General features: G+C 47.5%; 3 protein-coding genes and 1 long non-coding RNA gene across 18 annotated transcripts; 1 reads left to right on the top strand and 3 right to left on the bottom strand.

Annotated features, from left to right (window-relative positions):
• Nucleotides 1-1415: 1415 nt before the first annotated feature.
• LOC100835224 (phosphoinositide phospholipase C 2) lies at nt 1416-6691 on the bottom strand. The gene is made up of 8 exons (XM_003569003.4): nt 6117-6691; nt 3721-4053; nt 3345-3581; nt 2763-2992; nt 2534-2651; nt 2274-2423; nt 2060-2146; nt 1416-1935 (listed from the first exon to the last, which is right to left on the bottom strand). Exons 1-8 carry the CDS (start codon nt 6474-6476, stop codon nt 1642-1644), a joined length of 1809 nt encoding a protein of 602 aa, XP_003569051.1. The 5' UTR covers nt 6477-6691; the 3' UTR covers nt 1416-1641.
• Nucleotides 6692-11289: 4598 nt separating this feature from the next.
• On the bottom strand, nt 11290-12070 carry LOC106866260. The gene is made up of 2 exons (XR_001406402.2): nt 11928-12070; nt 11290-11847 (listed from the first exon to the last, which is right to left on the bottom strand). It is a non-coding gene; the product is annotated as an uncharacterized LOC106866260 (long non-coding RNA).
• Nucleotides 12071-12156: 86 nt separating this feature from the next.
• Nucleotides 12157-13076, top strand: LOC100825591 (uncharacterized protein At4g08330, chloroplastic). Its single transcript, XM_003566617.4, has 2 exons — nt 12157-12293; nt 12405-13076. Exons 1-2 carry the CDS (start codon nt 12220-12222, stop codon nt 12757-12759), a joined length of 429 nt encoding a protein of 142 aa, XP_003566665.1. The 5' UTR covers nt 12157-12219; the 3' UTR covers nt 12760-13076.
• Nucleotides 12884-16659, bottom strand: LOC100834915. 15 transcript variants are annotated; one of them, XR_002963727.1, is made up of 6 exons: nt 16354-16657; nt 15434-15620; nt 14645-14886; nt 14253-14308; nt 13150-14088; nt 12895-12975 (listed from the first exon to the last, which is right to left on the bottom strand). XR_002963727.1 is itself a non-coding variant. In XM_024459789.1 (6 exons), the coding sequence occupies exons 2-6, from the start codon at nt 15560-15562 to the stop codon at nt 13569-13571; spliced, it is 330 nt and encodes a 109-aa protein (XP_024315557.1). In that variant the 5' UTR covers nt 15563-15620; nt 16354-16659; the 3' UTR covers nt 13156-13568. The 15 variants fall into 15 exon arrangements, 2 of the variants coding, with proteins under 2 accessions (XP_024315557.1, XP_024315558.1); XM_024459789.1 differs by lacking the exon at nt 12895-12975 and having other exon boundaries at nt 13156-13585; nt 14007-14088; nt 14841-14886; nt 16354-16659; XR_002963733.1 differs by lacking the exon at nt 14253-14308 and having other exon boundaries at nt 13150-13585; nt 14841-14886; nt 16354-16658.
• Nucleotides 16660-18361: the final 1702 nt, after the last annotated feature.

Genomic DNA, 18361 nt, shown 5'->3' with positions numbered 1-18361 from the left:
GGAGTGTTTACAACGGCAGGGAGATTTCAGGAACTCAACTCATCCCAAAACGGCGGCATACAAGGGGTATATATAGCAGAAGCATTATGACAACTCAGATTCGTAACGGTCACACCGGAAGTTCCGCTTATTCTTGAATATCCGGAAGTTCCGCACCAAGTTTCCCAATTTTCCGAAAAGAAACACAGAGCATCCGGAGGTTCGGCCGGAAGTTCCACGCCTGGAATGACCGGAGGTTAGGGTGGAGTTCCGGTCACTGGAATTTCTCAACAGCTTCTGCGTCTGCAACCCGACCGCCAACCGCTGGCTCGCGCTCCCGCCGTCGACGACCGTGCCGGGCCTCGAGACCAACTCCGGCCTACACTACGACATCCTCGAAGACGACGCCGCCTTCACGGTCGTCCTCCTCGCCCGGCGCAGGCGGCGCCGCGTGCTCATGGAGACCTTCTCGTCCACGACCGGCAGGTGGGACGCCCGGGAGCTCGCCGCGCCGGGCGCCGCGTCCCCCGGCATCCATGTCGGCACGTGCTTCTACTGGCTTTGCCGGGACCGGCACCTGAGCGCGCGCCGGTGCCAGGGCGGCATCCTCCGCTACGACACCGCCCGCGGCCGCGTCTCGGTGCTGCGCGAGCCGCCGGAGCCGGAGCAGTCCAAGGGCCGGGTGGGGCGGTCGCTGGGGTCCGTCGGCGGGCGGCTCCGGATGTGCGCCTTCGACATCGTCCGCGACGACCACGGGTCGAGCCAACCCCGCAAAGGTCTGGAGGGCGCGCACGGCGTGTGGATGATGACGGCGGCGGAGGAGGGCGGCGACCGACGGCGGTGGCGGCGCGTGCGCGAGGAGGTGGGGGGGGGGGGGGGGGGGCGCATATCGACGTGGTGCTTCAACATACTGTTCAACCACGAGGAGCCGGTGGACTTCGCCGGCGCGTGCGGCGACTTCATCGTGGTGGAGAAGGAGAAGCTCCTGCTGCGGTACGACCTCGAGACCGGCACCAAGGTGGAGCTCTGTTCGCTCTACCGGTTCAGCGGCAACCTCAGACACCTCTGCAGCCGCTTCCATGCCTTCGCCTTCTTCAGGTGAAAGGATCCGATCAATAAATACTTCATTTGATTTAATTCCTTCTTGTTCCAACCACTGTTTTTAGCTGTCCATCAAATTGTGGTCCGTCAAAAAATACCCCTAATGTAATTTCGTTATTATGTTACTGATCTTAACTCGATGGCACGCAAGTTGAGTAATAGTTGAAGGTGATTAATATTAGTGTTTCTGATCCATCTAGATTCTGGAGTCATAGCCTGGATTGGTTGTTCTCTTCAGATAGTAATACAATCTCGATCTGTTCCTGACCTGACGGAAATTAACAGGCGCAGATTAGTTAGAGTAACAGGTCTACTTAAACTCAAGTCACTGCTACAATCACCAAAGTAACCCACACTTGATCTTTCATCTCATATAAAAATTATCTTCTCGCAGACATCAAATGACAATAATAATCGCATTTTGAGTTCCACCTATATCATCATATACACCATCAGCACGTCCACAATGACAGAGTCAGAGACAGGGCCAACCAAACAAAATTCTAACTTTTTTTTACACGCACCACCGACATTTGCCGGGGTGAAAGAGGAGCACGATAATCAGGCGAACTCGAAGCGCATGAGGAGCTTGACAGACCTCAGCAGCTCGCCGTCGCGCGCGCAGAGCCTGACGGAGCGTATCCCTTGCCGGAGCTCCCACACCGGTAGGCAGGTCTGGCCGGCGAAGTCGTCCTTCTGATGGTTGTCGGCCTCGTGTACCTCAATGCGGAGCAGCGCCAGCTCCGGCACGGCCAGCGAGAACACGAACTCGTGGTCCCACGTCGGGATCCAGTTGTCCATGACTACCTTGCTCTCCTCCATCCTTGTGTCTGCTGCCACTCCTGCTATACCCACCTGCACTCATTTTGTTTTTCAGACATTAAGCCTAGCCATTGGTTTCCCAATTACTGCTTCCCCACATTTCATCTTACTGATGAACCAAGTGATTGATTGCTGAATGCATGAGGCTAATGCTGACCCTTGCATAGAAGTCCGGTGGCGAGAACTTGTCGAAATGCGTCTTGTGGAAGTCGAATCGCCATCCGTCACCCATGTAGAGAGTCACCTGCAGATGGCAGCAGCATTGGGGAGAGAACAACAGGTTACAGACTTACAGTTACTGTATCAAATCTGACAAAAGAATGGTGTTGCATTGTAGGAATAGATGGCTGGCTAGTGTTTCTGCAGTTCACCTTGAGCCTTGTCTTCACTGGTAGCTTGGATCTGGGGTCAAACATTTTATCCGGGTCGCTGTTCATCAGAAAATCGGGCTTTTTCACGTAGCCGCAACCGCCATTTGCCCTGAACATCCCTTGAGTCAGCCATAGTTTCCTTCCATGGCCCTGCAGAAAATATGCCCAGAAGTTGGGGAACAATTAGTTTCAGTAACCTCAGATGGTCAGATTTCGGCAGAAATAAGACCATTTTTACTGAAGGAAATCATAAATGCTACCTGCATGTTTGCTGCAACCATCTGAGCTCCATACCTCCAGCCCATCAGAGGATTGTAATTAGAGGAAGTAATGCGTGTCGTCCGTGGGAAAATCCGCAGCAAATTCCTCTGTGTAAACCTGAATGAAAATCACTCGAATTCGCTAATCTATATTGTATCACTGAAAGTTCATTCAAGCAGCCAAAGGAACAAAACTTCACTGAAGAACAATCACTTCCATTCAAGTCACCTGATAATGTCAGCTCCATGGGTGATGGTGGCCTTCTCGTACGCCTTCTCCCCCAAGCTCATCCGCGTCACCTTCTCGGGGTCAACCTTGAGATCCTCATTCATGTCGTGCTTCCTTCGGGTTAGTTGGATCGCGATGAGGCGCTTGTACTCGCCATCAACCCCTGGCTGCACCTTCTTGTCCATCTCATCCTCTTCTTCCACGCCCTGCCCATTGTCCGGCTCTGACATCTACACATCCATTCCATATATGGCTGTTATATCAAGAAACTTGTGTGCATTTTTTTTAGCAACATCTAAATGCATTTAGGATGACTTGTGCAAAATTTGTGAGCCCGCTATATGGAAATAATACTCGTAAATTTATCATTCAAATTTCTTCAATCCCGATCATTATTTTCAGGAAAATGTCGTTGATTAAACATTTAATTACTTAGATTTGATTAAACAGCATCATTTGTAATACAACATTGGTGCTTATATTTTTCTTGAATAGTAGTACAAATAAATTTCAAGTATGTACGACTCCTGGCCACGTGAATGACTTAAACCAACCAGTGAATTAATGAGAACCAGTTAATACCTGGCGAGCAACGGCAGGTTGGGCCTTGTTGTCGGGGATCTCCTCTCCCCAAACGCTCTCCTCCTCTTCCTTGTCGCCGTTCTGTGAATCCTCCTTGCTGCTCTTGGTCTGGAGGTACTCCTTGGGCTGCTTGGTCGATATGATGATCTTCCCCTTGAGATCATCAGGGGAAGGGAACTCTGCCATGGTCTCGGATTGCGAGATGTGGAGCATGTCCCCGAATGTTTCCTTGATCATCTGCAGTGTGGTCAAACAATGTTGATGCACCAGGATATAAATCAAGAGAAAAGCAGACTCTAGCTAGTCTTTCTCAAGTGTCGAGACAGTCTAAATTCGGTTTAAGATGTTTACCAAAAACTTGAGAGTTGCTGGTTACCTTTGCAACTTTGGCCTGGAGATGGGGGGTGAGATGATCTTCGAGGGTGAGGATGACGGGGTAAGGAGAGGAGACGAAGGCGTGCTCCTTCACGGCGTCCAGGCACTCGCCGAGCCCGACGGGCGACGTCCATGTCCTGCCGTGCAGGACCTCGACGTCGTCCTTGCCGGCGTTGGGCCAGAGGTCGAGCTCGATGACCCTGACGCCGTCCAGGAGGGACTTGACGATGGGCGCCACGCTGGAGCCGCTGCTCAGCTGGTTCCCCGTCAGGTACGAGTTGTGGCCCGTGTAGATGTAGTAGTGCGACAGCGGCTGCCCCATGTCCTGGTGAACCTGAAAATATTGCACATGTAGTGTACCAAATTAATTACCAACGTGTACACAGTTAATTTTTGTAGATAATTGGACACACGGTTAATAAGAAGCGTTTGGTTCATCGCTAAGTTATACATGGAGGTTCACGGAAATTAATTTAGGGAAAAAATGACATGGATAGAAATACAGACAAATTTGTGACATGTGAAGTACATATCAAGAAAGCTCCGTGGTACCTAACCGTGACGTTTTGGGTAAAGCACTTGTTGCGTCTAGCCGGCCAGCAAGCAAGCAAATACGTCCGGGAGGTAAGTACAGTTGCTGATAGCAGTGAATAAGTCCAATAACAAATCCAATCATATCATATATACATCAACGTCAGAGCCTGGTCGGAGTCAGGTGTCAAGAATCCACAGAAACTTATTGCGAATCCAGACACATCTCTGTTTCATCAATTAATTCAAGCAATTTTCTACTTGTATAACGATTGAACAAATTAATCGTAGCACTCACCTCTTTGCAGTTAATTAGTACATAACATTTGCCTATGAGAAATGCCCTATTGCTCTTGTGTCACTGACAGTAGTGGTCACTGACATGTAGGTCTAATGAGAGCGGCAAATGTAGACCCAAAATACACATTTTTTTTTTACATCAGACCCCAAATATACTTTGTTAGGTAATGTTGCAATTAAGAGTGGGAGCAGGTGATCGATTAGATCGCTAAATATACTTTTCCCCGTGTAGTGGCTTAACCTCAGATGTTACATATGCATATGGCCCCATAATTTAGTGATTATAAGTCGAAGCTATACTTGCAGATGCATGTGAAGACATGGCAAGTTGGTTCGGTTTGATCACTTTATGGTAACACCAGCAGGGTTCAAACTGCTCCAAAGTGTAAAGTGCGTCTCTCAGTTTCTGGTATCTTCTCTAATCCCAATATGTAGCAGTTAATCTCTTTAGGAAATAAAGGTTTGTTAATTACCCTCGGTCCACCGGATTTATTTCAGGGCTTAAACGGCATTGTTATTTCAGTGCGAGTGTCGTACCCGTCAACTATGAGGTGTCTGTGGTGACTTCGTCAATCTCATGATTTGCCGGCCGGCTGCTCATAGGGGTATGGTGTGCGTGCTAGTGTTCATAGGGGTGAGTGTGCGTGCCTGTGAGCGTTTGCGTTTGTAATGTGTTTCAAAAAAATTCCTCAAGCAAATCCATTGCCAAAAAAAAAAAGAAAGTTTACACTCAAACGGCTCGCCAAATAATACTCACTCCGTTTCTTAATTTACATCAGCACATGCAAGATGGAGATAAGAAAAAAGCGGAGGATTGAACGAATGACTAACTAATTGCAAGGAATTATGAGGGGTAACTAAAGCATTAATTCGTCTCCCTTCCTTATTTTGTCTTATCAATAGCTTCACCATCAAATGATGGTTGTACAGAGTTTTGTGCAAATAAATGGGAGACGAAAAACGGCACAGCTAATACTATGTCGACTGATCATAAATCCTTGGTGTCACCATCTTAGGATAGGGCAATTAATTTGTACACATGGCTAACACTGCCGTTTGATCCTTACACACGGGACATTTGCACATGTGCCCGACTGTTCATCTACTAGTACATTCTACAGTACTCCTCATCAGCAGCATCCACCACTGATTATGAGAGGAACACCTAAAAACTACTCCATAGGAGGACCCTGCATGTTGACTTCGATGCAAATCTTGATTATTTTTTTGCCCCCACAGAAACCGTCGGATTTATTTATAAAATTAGTAACTGGCATGAATCTGACCAGGTGTCCAGGAATCAATCAACATAAACAATTTTCAGAAGGACAGTAACTATCAGCTCGCAATATTAAAACCTTGCTTAGAACATTCTATATTGCACCGGAAAAATTAAAATTGTAGTCTTTCAGTGTCTTTGCACCAGTAAAAGAGGATTATTAGTTTGTGCCAAAAAACCGCAGAAGCATGTTTAGCCTAAAGTTGAAGAAGAAGCGAAGAAGATGATTTTCCATGAGTATAATTAAATGGAGCTCTAGGAAAGTAGGAAGTTTTGACTTAGCTTACCCCGCGGCGAGGATGGATGGCGGCGTTGGCGTCGCTGCAGAGCCAGCGGTGGAACCCCTCGGCGGCGATCCCCCCGCCGCCGCCGCCCTTCTTCAGCAGCTTCTGCTGCGCCGCGAACGCCATGATCTCCCTCACCAACGCCTCGACGCCGCCGTCTTCGTCTTCGTCCCCAACGCCGGCGCTGCCGCCCTCCTCCCCCTGCACCTCCCGGAGGAACCTCTTGAGCGCCTCCTCCCCGAGCACGTCACCGGCGCTGGCGGCGGAGGCGTAGGACCGGAAGACGGCGGCGATGGCCGCCGACGGCTCGCTGGACGCCGGCCGGAACCGCCGCAGGAAGCAGCACACCCTGTATGTCGTCATGGCCGGCGCGGGCTCTCCTTCTCCTCGTGCTGCTAGCGCGTAAAGTGGAGTAACTGGTCTTGGTCGCTAGCTAGTGCGAGCTGGCTGGACGGGAGTGTTGTGTGAGTTAATTAGCTGCATCCTGCATATATATCTCACTGAGGCCAGCAGAGTAGGTGGGCAAGATTAATCAAGAACAGCAGCGCTCACCATGTCCATGTGTGTGTGTGACAGACTGACGGTCAAATTTACTCGGTATACCGTGGTACTGCTGTACAATACTCTCTCGGTACCCTATTAAATGAATTTTTATTTCATGTATGTATCTAGACATTTGTTAATCATAGATACATCGTCAGGACTGGAAGACATGTAATCCAACGCGTGTCGGGGACGCGTGGCTCCAGGCATCGCCATCCCGTCTGGCGCTAATGGAAATTTTCTTCAGATTAGTAGGTGCTAACTGAAACCATAATTAGTTAGCTAGATTGACCGGGAGAATCATAATTTTGGCTGTTAAGATATTCGTTGGTAGTTGCGTACGTGTCCAGGATCGTGGCCACGTCGAACGTGATATGTGCACTAACATGAAGCATAGGAAGTATAACGGCCGGTACATATAGCATGATGCATCAGCCGTTTTCTAGCTACTCCCTCGGTATCTAAATTATTATCGTTGTTTTTATATAGTTCAAATTTGAAACAAGGACAAAGACAAAAATTGAGTAAGGGAAGGAGTAATTATGTTCATATCTCTGTATGTGGCTAGTCTCGTCGCATATGTCTACGATACTGCTGTGAGTGACCGTCACCTTGAGTATGATTGAAATGCACCGTTAGCTAGCTTGCCATGAAACTAGCTTGTCGTGAGTCGTGACGGTTCGATTCAGTCTTTGAACTTAGAAAATACTCCTGCCGCCCTTTTCGGTCACAAAAGGTTAGTTAGGCGCCTGCAAATAGACGACGCACGGATAAACCGTGGCGTTCAATATGAAATGCCTCCGGAATCAATACCGGCCGGAGGTACACTACCAAAACGTGGTCCTAGACCTTGAGATTCTACGCTAGCTCTCTGCCTTTGTGTGCGGCACGCCCAGATATTGTAAGAAAAAGTACTTTTCAAAGTGTGAGAGTGGAGCGGATAAGGCATGCACGAGTAAGCTAGTACTACTACTCCCTCAAAAATGTCTTAATTTTATCAAATTTTGAATATATCTAGACATAAATTGACGTATAGATGTATTCAAATTTAGTCATGGTTGAGAAATATTTTGTTGGACGGAGGGGATAGCAGTAGTCGAGCTTCCTGGTGTGGTTTGCACTCGCATCGGTCATATAGACCCTCGTGATGAGTGTGCAATGGGACCATGGGAAAAAGAAGATTAAAATACTAGAATGAGTGTGAATTTGACTGCGATGGGATTGTTTATCCTATCCCTGTGTGTATCACCACTCTGTCAAGCTAGGAGTATTATCGTGGCGTGTTAGTTAACGGCCAGTGCTTTAGCTGCTGGATTGATACAGACCGATGCTATATCTACATGCAGGTCCCGCCCGGTCGGCCACGGCCACACCCACGCAGGCACGCACGCTCGCTTTCCACTGACATGTGGGACCGCGTAATCCTGACCGGCGTCGAACTCTCCGGTCCACTATGGCTACAGCGCGTCTCACTGACAGCCGGCCCGCATGACCTTTTTTTGGGGGGGGGAATCAAGAAGCTTTGTCCCTAGCGCTGAGCGAGCCGCACGAGTTTGTTTGTCCGCTGCGCGCGTACTCCTTTGGAAAGGTTTGGCAGTGACCTGTGGGAATTGGCATTTTTCAAAATGCAGTGGCGGCAGCAGCGGACTGAGGATGGTCGATCGTCCCGTCTGTCCCCACGGGAGTAGATCGTGTACGTGCGTACGCCAATGCAGCGCCCATCGTCATCAGGTTCTTCGGGACCAAAATTATTATGTTCGCCAAGGTCGGGCTCGCTCACGGCCGACCGTCGTGCAGCGGTGGGTCTCGTCGCAGCATATAATTTTGATCCTTCCTTTTGCAGCAACACGTTACTACCTTTGCTTCTTCTATCGTGGGAGGGACTCTGTCTCTGCGAGCTACTGCGGGTAGTGCACGAGGTTCGAACACCGGTCCACCGCACCAAATAATGCTAATCCTACTTATAAATTTTGGATAGATTTGGTCTTCGTCAATTCACTTCTTTCTAATATTTTCTTCGTCATCCCTCGCAATTGTATCGTACAGACTCATGAGTTAAAATTTCATGCATAATCCTTAGACTTTATGGGATTGGTTCGTAAGCTGAATGTCATGTTGTTTTCGGTTATAAATTTACTCTCGATAATTTCGTAGTAAAGCACGGGCACAAAACTAGTCACTGCTAAAGTACTAAGATCGTCGAGTAGAACACAAATACGAAGGCGGGGTAATTAATTATAACGGAGGTCACACACGATGCATGCCTCCAATTTGCCTGGATGTTCAAATGTCGTAGTAAGCTAGCTGTCTTAAACGCTCTGATGTTGATTCGTATGTTCAGAACCGAACGAGTACGTCTCTAGGCCTTATTATTTGGTTCGGTTAAAATTTGTTCAACACCTTGGGACATTCACGACAACCAAAATTAACCTTGTGGAATGGAAATCCTAAAGCTTATACGGTTCTATAGAACGATTGATTGATTGCGCATTTGCACCTAACAAGGACAATCGTTAATTCGGTTTTGTTATGGACGGGCGCGCGGCTTCGTCGCTAGGCCACGTACTCAGTGTTTAGTCCTTTTCACAAATAATGTGCTACCACTAATCATATACTAATGTATAGTAAGTAGTACTTGACTATTTACAAAATAACTACTCCTGCCAGCACTGATCACATATGATTTACGACTTAACTTTTAGTGTTTAATTAAGTACTAGTAACATGGAGGAAATTCGGGCAAGAAAAAAAAAGGTAAAACATAGAGAATCATGCATGCACCTGTTAGTGAGCTAAAAGGGTAAACTGGGTGCACGGCGCTTTTCTTTAACCATGCCTAATAAACCTCGGTCAGATTTTTACTTTTTTGGAGGGAGCGACCGGATCAAGCGATGAGACGATCTCTCGAGACATTTTCCACCCGATAGAAAAAAGTGCCCTACCGGCCACCTACCGCAGGCTCCAGATTGATCTCGTCTCCCGGCCGGCCGGTCCAACCTACCGGGGCACGACGTTCCTACTTCTTCCCGATAGAAAAAAGTGCCCTAGCGACCACCCACCGCAGGCTCCAGATTGATCTTGTCTCCCGGCCGGGGCACGACGTCCCTACTTCTTCTACGTTTAGTGATTTAGTATGTCTTCAAACATTAGGGGTTGGTCGACCGGCAGCCGAGGTATGGTGGTGATGACGGCACTGTACGGGTCAATAATAAGGTTTTCCCGACTCCTCATCCACCTCATCGACGGCGATCCTGCCGGTGGCGTTGAGGAGTGCGGGACGGTTGGTCGCCACTCTTCTAGAGTGGTGTATCTGGTTCTGTGTTTGTGCTTTGCAGGTCGTCTATGCGTATCGGTTTATTGGTTCCTTTTCCGATCGATGAGACTCGGCCAGTTTCGACATCATCGTGGAGTTAGTGTGGCCAGGTCTTCTCGAATCCGTCTGGCCGGATCTGGAATGGTCATCCAACCCTCTTCGTCGTCTTCTTCTCTGGGATGGTGGTCCGTTTCTCAGATCATCGCCACCGGCGTCTTATGGCTCCGACCGGCGACTTCCCGGCTGCTTCACCAACAACGGTTTCCTGGTTCCGACGTGGTTCGGAGGTCCAGAGACAGCATCGAGCTTCGCTCACGGCGCGCCACCGGCGAGTGCAAGAGGAAGACAACGACGTTTACCTATAAGAACTTGCGTGTAATTTTTTTTTATTTTAAAGGTGGTTCTGCAAGGGTTGGTTGATTTTAATATATGGCATCGGTGTTCTCGCTTTTTGAGATTTACTTCTAGTCTCTGTTAATTCTACATATAAATTTCTAGAAAGCGCCCTCTCGAATGTACATGTGTACAAACCGAAGAAGTATTGGTATGACACTACATGCAAAATAAGTTGATTAGTAGGTGAAGATAGGCTAGTTTAGTCGTTACAACTGCTGAGTCAAGTCATCATCTTGTCGGGAATAATAGTTAACCATGTGATTACGTAGTTAGACTAGGTAGGCAAAACAAATTATCGAGCGTCTACATGTTTTTAGCCGTCCAAGTGTCCTGTGCTCCGGCGTCTGTTGCTCAAATTAAGGAGATGCGTGATTCCATTTGGCGGCTTAATTGTTGCCAGCCCGATCCGTCTCATAGTACATAGTTGTTGACCAATCGATGGAAGCCACGCCTCATCTCTTAGTTAGCTTCTGTAAAATCTTATTCCAAACTTCCATGAATCTCGGTCTCCTACCCCGTACTATTTACTTGCTTTTCAAAATCTGAGTGAAATGATCGTGTGATGGCCAGAATCCATCATTAGACAGACAAGGAACCTCGTTCTTCTGATTAATTTGCACAGCACCGATTGGGTTTGTGTCATCCTGGGCTGTTCATCTCGGATGCAATGGTGGTAGACTATAATGGTATGGATAGTTCATGAATCATGATAGGAAATGATTAACACGGACGATGACCGCTCGAATTATCCAAAAAGTTTTGGAATAACACAAAATTGAGGTAGGAAAACCTTCCGATTCAGTACAACTCAGGTCGGTCGAAATCCCAAAATTGTATTCTTTCCGTTCCAAAACACAAGTTATATAGATTTTTCTCATTTGTTTCAAAACACACCTCGTTTTTCTTTTGGTACCTGCACCCGGCTAATAACTACTGACATCCATTTATTATTAATCCAATATGAATGGTCAGCACTAGAAATGAGAGTTGCCTTGGTCTAAGTGCACAAATTTATATGAGTTGTGTTTTGAAACGGAGGGAGTAGGACGCAGTGGCCTCTTTTTTTTAATAAATAACGCAGTGGCCTCTTAGGCCCCAGACCAGACTTGTTCGATATTGGGCCGAAACAACGCCAGCCCAAATAGGATGGCTGCTAGCAAACATATTAAGAAGTGCTGACCGGCCCAGTAAGCGAATCATGTTGCACCTGCCAGGTGTGCGCGTTGGATGTCAACGGCGGCGACGCGCCGGAGATCCTCCTCAGCCGGGCCATCGCCGGTAGACAGACCAAAGAGGCAAGCAATACTACGATGTTGGGCGGCATTTTAGAGGCCCATATATGGCCCTTCCATAACTGGGCTGCCCATCCGAAATGGTCAACTGCACCGGCCGGCGGGCATTTGAACATTTTGCCTTTTGTTTAAGGTCAGAACCAGATAAAAGACGTCTGAGAGCTTGGACTCTATCCACATGATCATTGACCTGAAGAAAAATACTCCAAGATTAGAGAAACGAAATCCGATTGCACAGTTCAACTCCAAGATAATGATAGTCGAGCTTACAGTGAAGGAAGGAAAAGGATGATTGGGTCGGTCGCTCGGTCGGTCGCAACGTGGGCAGCGATGATCAGCAGCACCGCCCACTCCCATTCCCAGCCATCATCTTCTGCAGACCCCACACGTTCTCGAATCTTCCGCCCCATTCCCGGACACTTCTCCTTGCGCCTCCTTGTGTGGCCATCTATATATAGACACTCTTCATTCTTCAACGATTTCTCATCGACACGGACAGAGACGAATCAAGAACACAAGCCGACGACACGGCCGCAGACAATTATTCTCGAGATCACCACGGATGGATCAGGACACGGCGAAGCCTTCTCCCCCTGTTCTCCTTCCCAGGAGCCTCTCCGCCGCCGTCACCTACTGGTCCGTCTCCTGGTCTCCGTCTCACTTCCCCTGCATTGCAATTTGAAATTTTGAATCTTTGTTTTTTCATTCTCGCTGAGCTTCTCGATCTATCGTCAATTCGTCGATCAGCTGCGGGGCGTGCGGGTACGACCTGAAGCTGAGCTCGAACGCGCGGGAGTACACGGCGGACGGCATCGTCGGGCGAGGCAGGGCGGCGACGGTGGCGTTCGGCGCCATCGACGACGACCGGTTCGGCCACCTGGACGAGTTCCGGTGCCTCGACGTCCGCGCGCGCCGCCTCTTCGCGCGCCGGACCAGGCTCCTCTGCCGCAAGTGCGGCGCGCACCTCGGCTTCGGCTACGACGACACCGCCGCCGCCCGCAGGCCGCCACGGTACCTCATCAAGATCCGCGCACTCCACCCGGCCTCCTCCGACTCCGATGGTGGCGCCCACGTGGCTCCACGGCAGCCGTCCGATGAATGACGACGCGCCGTTGGACGCCGCGTGAGACCTGTTGTTATCAACCGGATCTTTGCTTCTGGTTGGTTGCCGCCCCTCCTGCAGCCTTCTTCTTGTGCAGCTTCCTCTGTCTCTTTTGTGATTTTTGTTGTCTTCTTGCCTTGCTTTTTCTTTCTCTTCACGCGTTGCCCTGTCGCTCTCGAGGCGGTTCTTTCAAGTCCCTCGGTCGATCGCGTGAGTCTGAAGAAATGTACAAACAGATTGATTATTGGTTGATTGATGGGCATCATTTTCTTTACGTCTTTCCTTCTCTATTAAATAATGAAGGGAAATTATACGTCTTGACTTTTGTAATTGGTATGGAACTTAAAAGTCAAAAGATTTTTGTTGCGGCAGCAGCTGACTTAACCATACCCAGGCTGACTGAATCATACAACTCCATTTTACAATTCCAGTACATCTTAACAACGAGCTCCCGTCTGAGGATTACTGAAGAAATTAGTAATATCCTCTAGAGTTCAGACAGACAGGCCTACAGCCAAGAGGGTACCGCATCATCATCAAATTGCAAAACCCAGATTATGTCATGGGTCATGTCCTGTATCCAAAAGGGAGAAAAAGAACTAGTAAAAGGCTTTAACTTTATCTGTCACCTGTTGTAAGGCCCAGGGTTTCTGAAGAAACCAGGTTGCTCACTTGCTCGGTGATAAAGGGTTAAAAGACTGAAGACACCAACAGGTCCACACCAAGCTTGGGGGAATTATACTTGGTTCAAACTGGAATCTGAGCTCCCTCCTGTATTTCATCTCATCACGATCATCGACCGCCAAGCTTCATATCTCCTCACATTCTGCCCAAACATTATCATGGTTAACAGAGGGGACTAAACAGCATATCAAGTCAGGAAAAATTGATTTTTTTTTTATGGATGTCACCCATACATAATGGAACAAATGAATTTTCTTTAAACGATAGTAATCAAATAAATGAACAACGTGGTACAGGTTCTGGAGCCTGCACATTGGGGTGGAGTTCAAAATGCAACAGAAATGGCTGTTAATCTTCAGAAGTGGATGTCACCACCGACACCGACACTGGCTGTCATCTTCTCCACAATCAGCAGCAGCAGCAGAAGCAGGGGTGGAGAAGAGGCGGAGAGGGGAAGGGGAAAGCATTGGCTTTATGTGAGTTGCTATTGGGGGTTCGTCAGTTAGTGGTGCAAGTTACTGTGTGATAGTAATGTGTAGAGGCGGTACTGTATGGGGTCATGCCTACACAGGTCCCTTTCAGATATAAAGAACTTGGCAGTACGCCCCTCAGGCACCTAACATCAAGGCCTACCAGAGTTACGACCTGCAAATTTTACCAATGCAAATATGAGAAATGGTGGCAACATATACTAAGAGCTTGCATCACAGTGATGTGAGCAAAAGTAAAATTTAACCCGTTGATCTCTGGACAGAACGTAAATTTACGCGGCCTAATCCATTGCAGCACGAATGCTTTCAGAGAATTACAGAGCAAGGCTGGAATAAAATGATCGACTGAGTTCCTCGCACCACAATTGTGAGTTCTGCATAAACCAAATTCACTGAATAAATTTAAGAGTCAACAACGTGGGATTAACTTCACGGAATAAATAAGTAAATGGACAGCGAAGCGTCGAATGTGCTAAGTAGAGCAATTGTTTGTCTTTTTTGATTCAGGAGGTACACGACCCCCAATTTCACATAGTGAACCCAGAAAAGCACAGACTACAGTCTACAGAGATTCAACACGATCATATCACCGGAATCCAACCATACTTGCAGTAACAGGCTATTACTAATGCCTCAAGATTAAGTCATGGGTTTAACAGGTAGTTGAACACTTGGACAATAGCATAAATTTGGCTTTGAGCTATGCAGACCTCGGAACAGCAGTGAGTTCATGAGTTAGGTTCAGTTGAATATCCCTAGCCTCCAAGGAGATAAAATTATATACATATCTTCTATCCATGCCATCCGATGGAAAGAAACTGACTAATCCAGCAGATGTATGTCTATTTGGTGCTTCTCGCATGTAGGATGGTTACGCCCTTCATGGGTGGTAGATATGTGTTGTACCTCTGTAAGTTGTGTAAGTTTGTTGTTCCATTCCCTGATTGTAAATCTAGCATAGCAAAGAACAAATTATGCATAAACTTAGGGCAGGTAGAAAGAATGAAAAAACAAACTAATACAGTAAACTAGTTACTGTATTTCTAGGTGAAATCATTTGGCTTAAACTGATCATTATGCATTATCTATTAACGACAAACACAAATTAGTAATTATCGTATTATAGGGAATTAGGGGAGGGGAAAACAGACTTTCCCCCTAAACACATTTAGATTCTTATCTTCTCGGAAAGAAACTTAGATTCTTGTCATAAAGGAGTTATGTTGTAAGGAATGAAGGATATTTTTATTCTATCCTTGAAGATAATTGTTAACGGATGCTCAAACAATTATGTTTTTATTAAGGCAATACATGCCCTCAAACGTGAAACCAAATGTAAGCAAAACACGAATGGTCCTATATAATGCCAGTTCCCTACTCTAAACTTGAGAGGTATTTTAAAAGCCTTAGTCATCTAACCATAAGTCCATCACGTTTGAACAGCAAATGTGGACATTCCGCCAAAACAAGTCGGCATGTTTTTAGACGAATAGATTTACCTGTCTGGCTGCATTGAAGAATAGATGCTGGTTGCTGGTGAGCTGATCCTGAATAGTGTAGTACAGGAAAATCTCCAATGCAACATCCAGCAGTCCGAGGACTTCATCACATTTCCCCATATTCATCATTCCTTGCGCGCTTGTGGCTTGCCAGAACAAAATAGAGGGGTACTGCAATTTTCTTAAACTGCAAAGAAATTTCAGGATGAGGAAACTGCTACCAGATGGCTCACAAAAGGAAGCAGAAAAAAAAGACATGTTCTGACGATCTGGATACAGAGACACACTGCATGAACCAGTACACACACACTAGTGCGTCACATACTAAATGCAGTTGCCTATCCGAACGTGCGGCAGCGTGCATCCGTATGGCATGAGCCGCGCGCATGGCGTGCTTTGTTAGTCTATCAACCTGAAACTTGAGGAATCTAGCGTGGCTTAAGCAAATCAACCGCACATTCGCACCTCATAGTTAGGATCTCTTCACGGTTAGAATCACATAATGCAGCAGGTTTGCAGCATGCGCATCCCTGATCTTATCCCTGGATCGCTTTTTCTCTAGTTACCCTTTTCAAATCAGTCGCGCGGATCAGCGCCAGGATGTTAACGATCGCCGGTGTTATTGTTGCTACCGCATCCGCATGGATCGAGCGAAGGGGTCCCGATATCCATCCGATCCACGGGCCGGCCACTGGTAGCAGAAACAATATTTGGCGGCGACGGAAAACAGGGGAGAGATCAGAGATGGAGCCGGACAAAACAGATCAACGAAGCAACCAACAAACCCAGCAACCAACCGCGCATCCGCCAGATTGAACAGATCGAGATTCACCAGCCGCGAAGCAAGCAGCTAACGGCAGCACCCAACCAGAGCCGGAGGAGAAGAAGAAGAAGAAGCGGCGGAAATCGTCGTAACGAACCTTACGCGGAACACGGGGGGCGATAGGCCGGGCTAGCTGCCGCCGGTCCGCCGCCGCCGCCGCCGCGGGGCTTAGACCCACCCACGGCGCTGCCGTCGTCGCCGCCTGCTCCACCCACCCACCGACGCCAGCTCCGGGAATCTTCGGGACATCTTTTCGGTGGGGATTTTGCTGTGCCGGGTTCGATCGGGGACCGAATCGCAACCGCCTCGGCGTGCGGCTGACGAGCGGCCAGATTCGCCGAGCGCACGTACGGGGGACTGAGCTCGTGCTGTGACAAGGATGGCAGGGGAGCCAGGGAAGCACGTGAGGGTGGTTTTGCGTTGCCTCGTAATTCGTGCGTGCGGAGAACCGTTCGGTCAACGGTCAATGGCTGCAGTACGGGGTTTTTTTCCCCGGTCAGGCACGATTTGAAATCATCTCTATTGACCGGTTTTCAAACTAATTCTCGCGGGGACGCAAGGAAATAGCTTGAATCACTATTGCAATACTGCTTGTCAAACCATTACACATGCGTTATACCTTTAGAAAAGTGCTAATTATGTATTACAGTGTGTCAAATCCTATTTGGAAAATGTTTTTGCTATGTTAGAGCTGGACATGGCAAACATGTGCATGGTGTGGGTTTGCTTTTGCTTACTAATAAACGAGGATCACGATCCAGAAATCATTTTGTGTGTCCTTATCTATGCATTTTGTGTGTCCCTGTCTATGCGGTGCTCTATTTTTGGGCAACCATAAAAGGCATTCTACAAACAAACCATCTCGGTGAAGCCACTTTATGGTTGTAGCGACAAAACACATGTACTCCTTGTACTTCGGAGTTTACGTACTTACACTTTTATCTTGTCGATCTCTCTGCACATGCCAACACTTTTTTTTGTAAGGATCTGTTTGGAGTGGAGGTGTTTTCGAGAGTTGACAACAAAGTATAGAGATCCGATAACTAACCGTTCATTGAGTGAATATCAGGTTTGATATGAAATGCCTTCAAATTTAGAACTTACATGCACCATGATAAAAGCATGGATTTAAAATGAAACTTTTATGTCGTCGTACAAATTACGAAGTGCACCTTCCAAAGGAAAAACAATTTGTTTACGTGTCTCCTTCACCTGGTATAAGGTAACCGGAAGAATGGCATGAAGTCGCACCGACACATGAAGTTTTCAATAATTATATAAGCGTAGTCCATGCTACAACACTTCGGGCCACACAAAACCTGCGGATAGACACATATGTGTCATGTTCGGTTCATTGGGAGTGGACTCATTCTCGGGACTTGGGGGTACTCATCAAGAACATCATATGCTATTCGATTTCATAAACGACACACTGAGCTCAACACTACATCGGTCTTGAAGGTGAAACCATGGCCCAATTAAGTGCAAAAAATTGGCCCAATTAAGTGCAAAAAATTCTCATGGATCATCGTGTCTCATGGTCATACTTGCCTCCCATGCTTTGGCAACGCCAAAACTATACACGAACAACCATTGCTAATAGACCTATCAACCACTGGATTGAGACCTCCACCCTCACACTATCTTGCACATAGCCACTATTGGTAGGAGTCCGTTGGGTGCCTTAATCACAACACACGCCTCTCTACCTCATCACATGTGGTGGACTTGTGATGGCCGAGGTCCTCGCCTAGGATGGCCTCACATTCTTGATTGCTAATCTTGTATCAACAACCATTAATATGAGGAATGCTCTTTTCAAGAGCACGATGTGGGGACGTTTTAGCCAATGGTTTGAGACCTCTATCCGGACCAAACCTTGCACACCTGTTGTTGGTAGGAGTTTATTGGGTGACTCATCCCCAGCATACGCGTTCTCTATATCACGTGAAATACTCTTTGCTCGCCGCATACGGTGGACTTATGATGGTGGAGGTGCTCGCCGCAATGGACGGTCTCATGGTCCCATTTGCCAGCCATGTCTCGACAACCCAAAAACACGGAGAACCGTTACTACAAGTAATGCTCTTTCATGAGCACCATGT

The sequence above is a fragment of the Brachypodium distachyon genome, chromosome 2 (genome assembly GCF_000005505.3).
Source record: "Brachypodium distachyon strain Bd21 chromosome 2, Brachypodium_distachyon_v3.0, whole genome shotgun sequence".
Classification (NCBI taxonomy): Eukaryota; Viridiplantae; Streptophyta; class Magnoliopsida; order Poales; family Poaceae; genus Brachypodium; species Brachypodium distachyon.
Note: the sequence above shows the minus strand (reverse complement) of the source record. Positions and strands in the feature narration are given on the sequence as shown.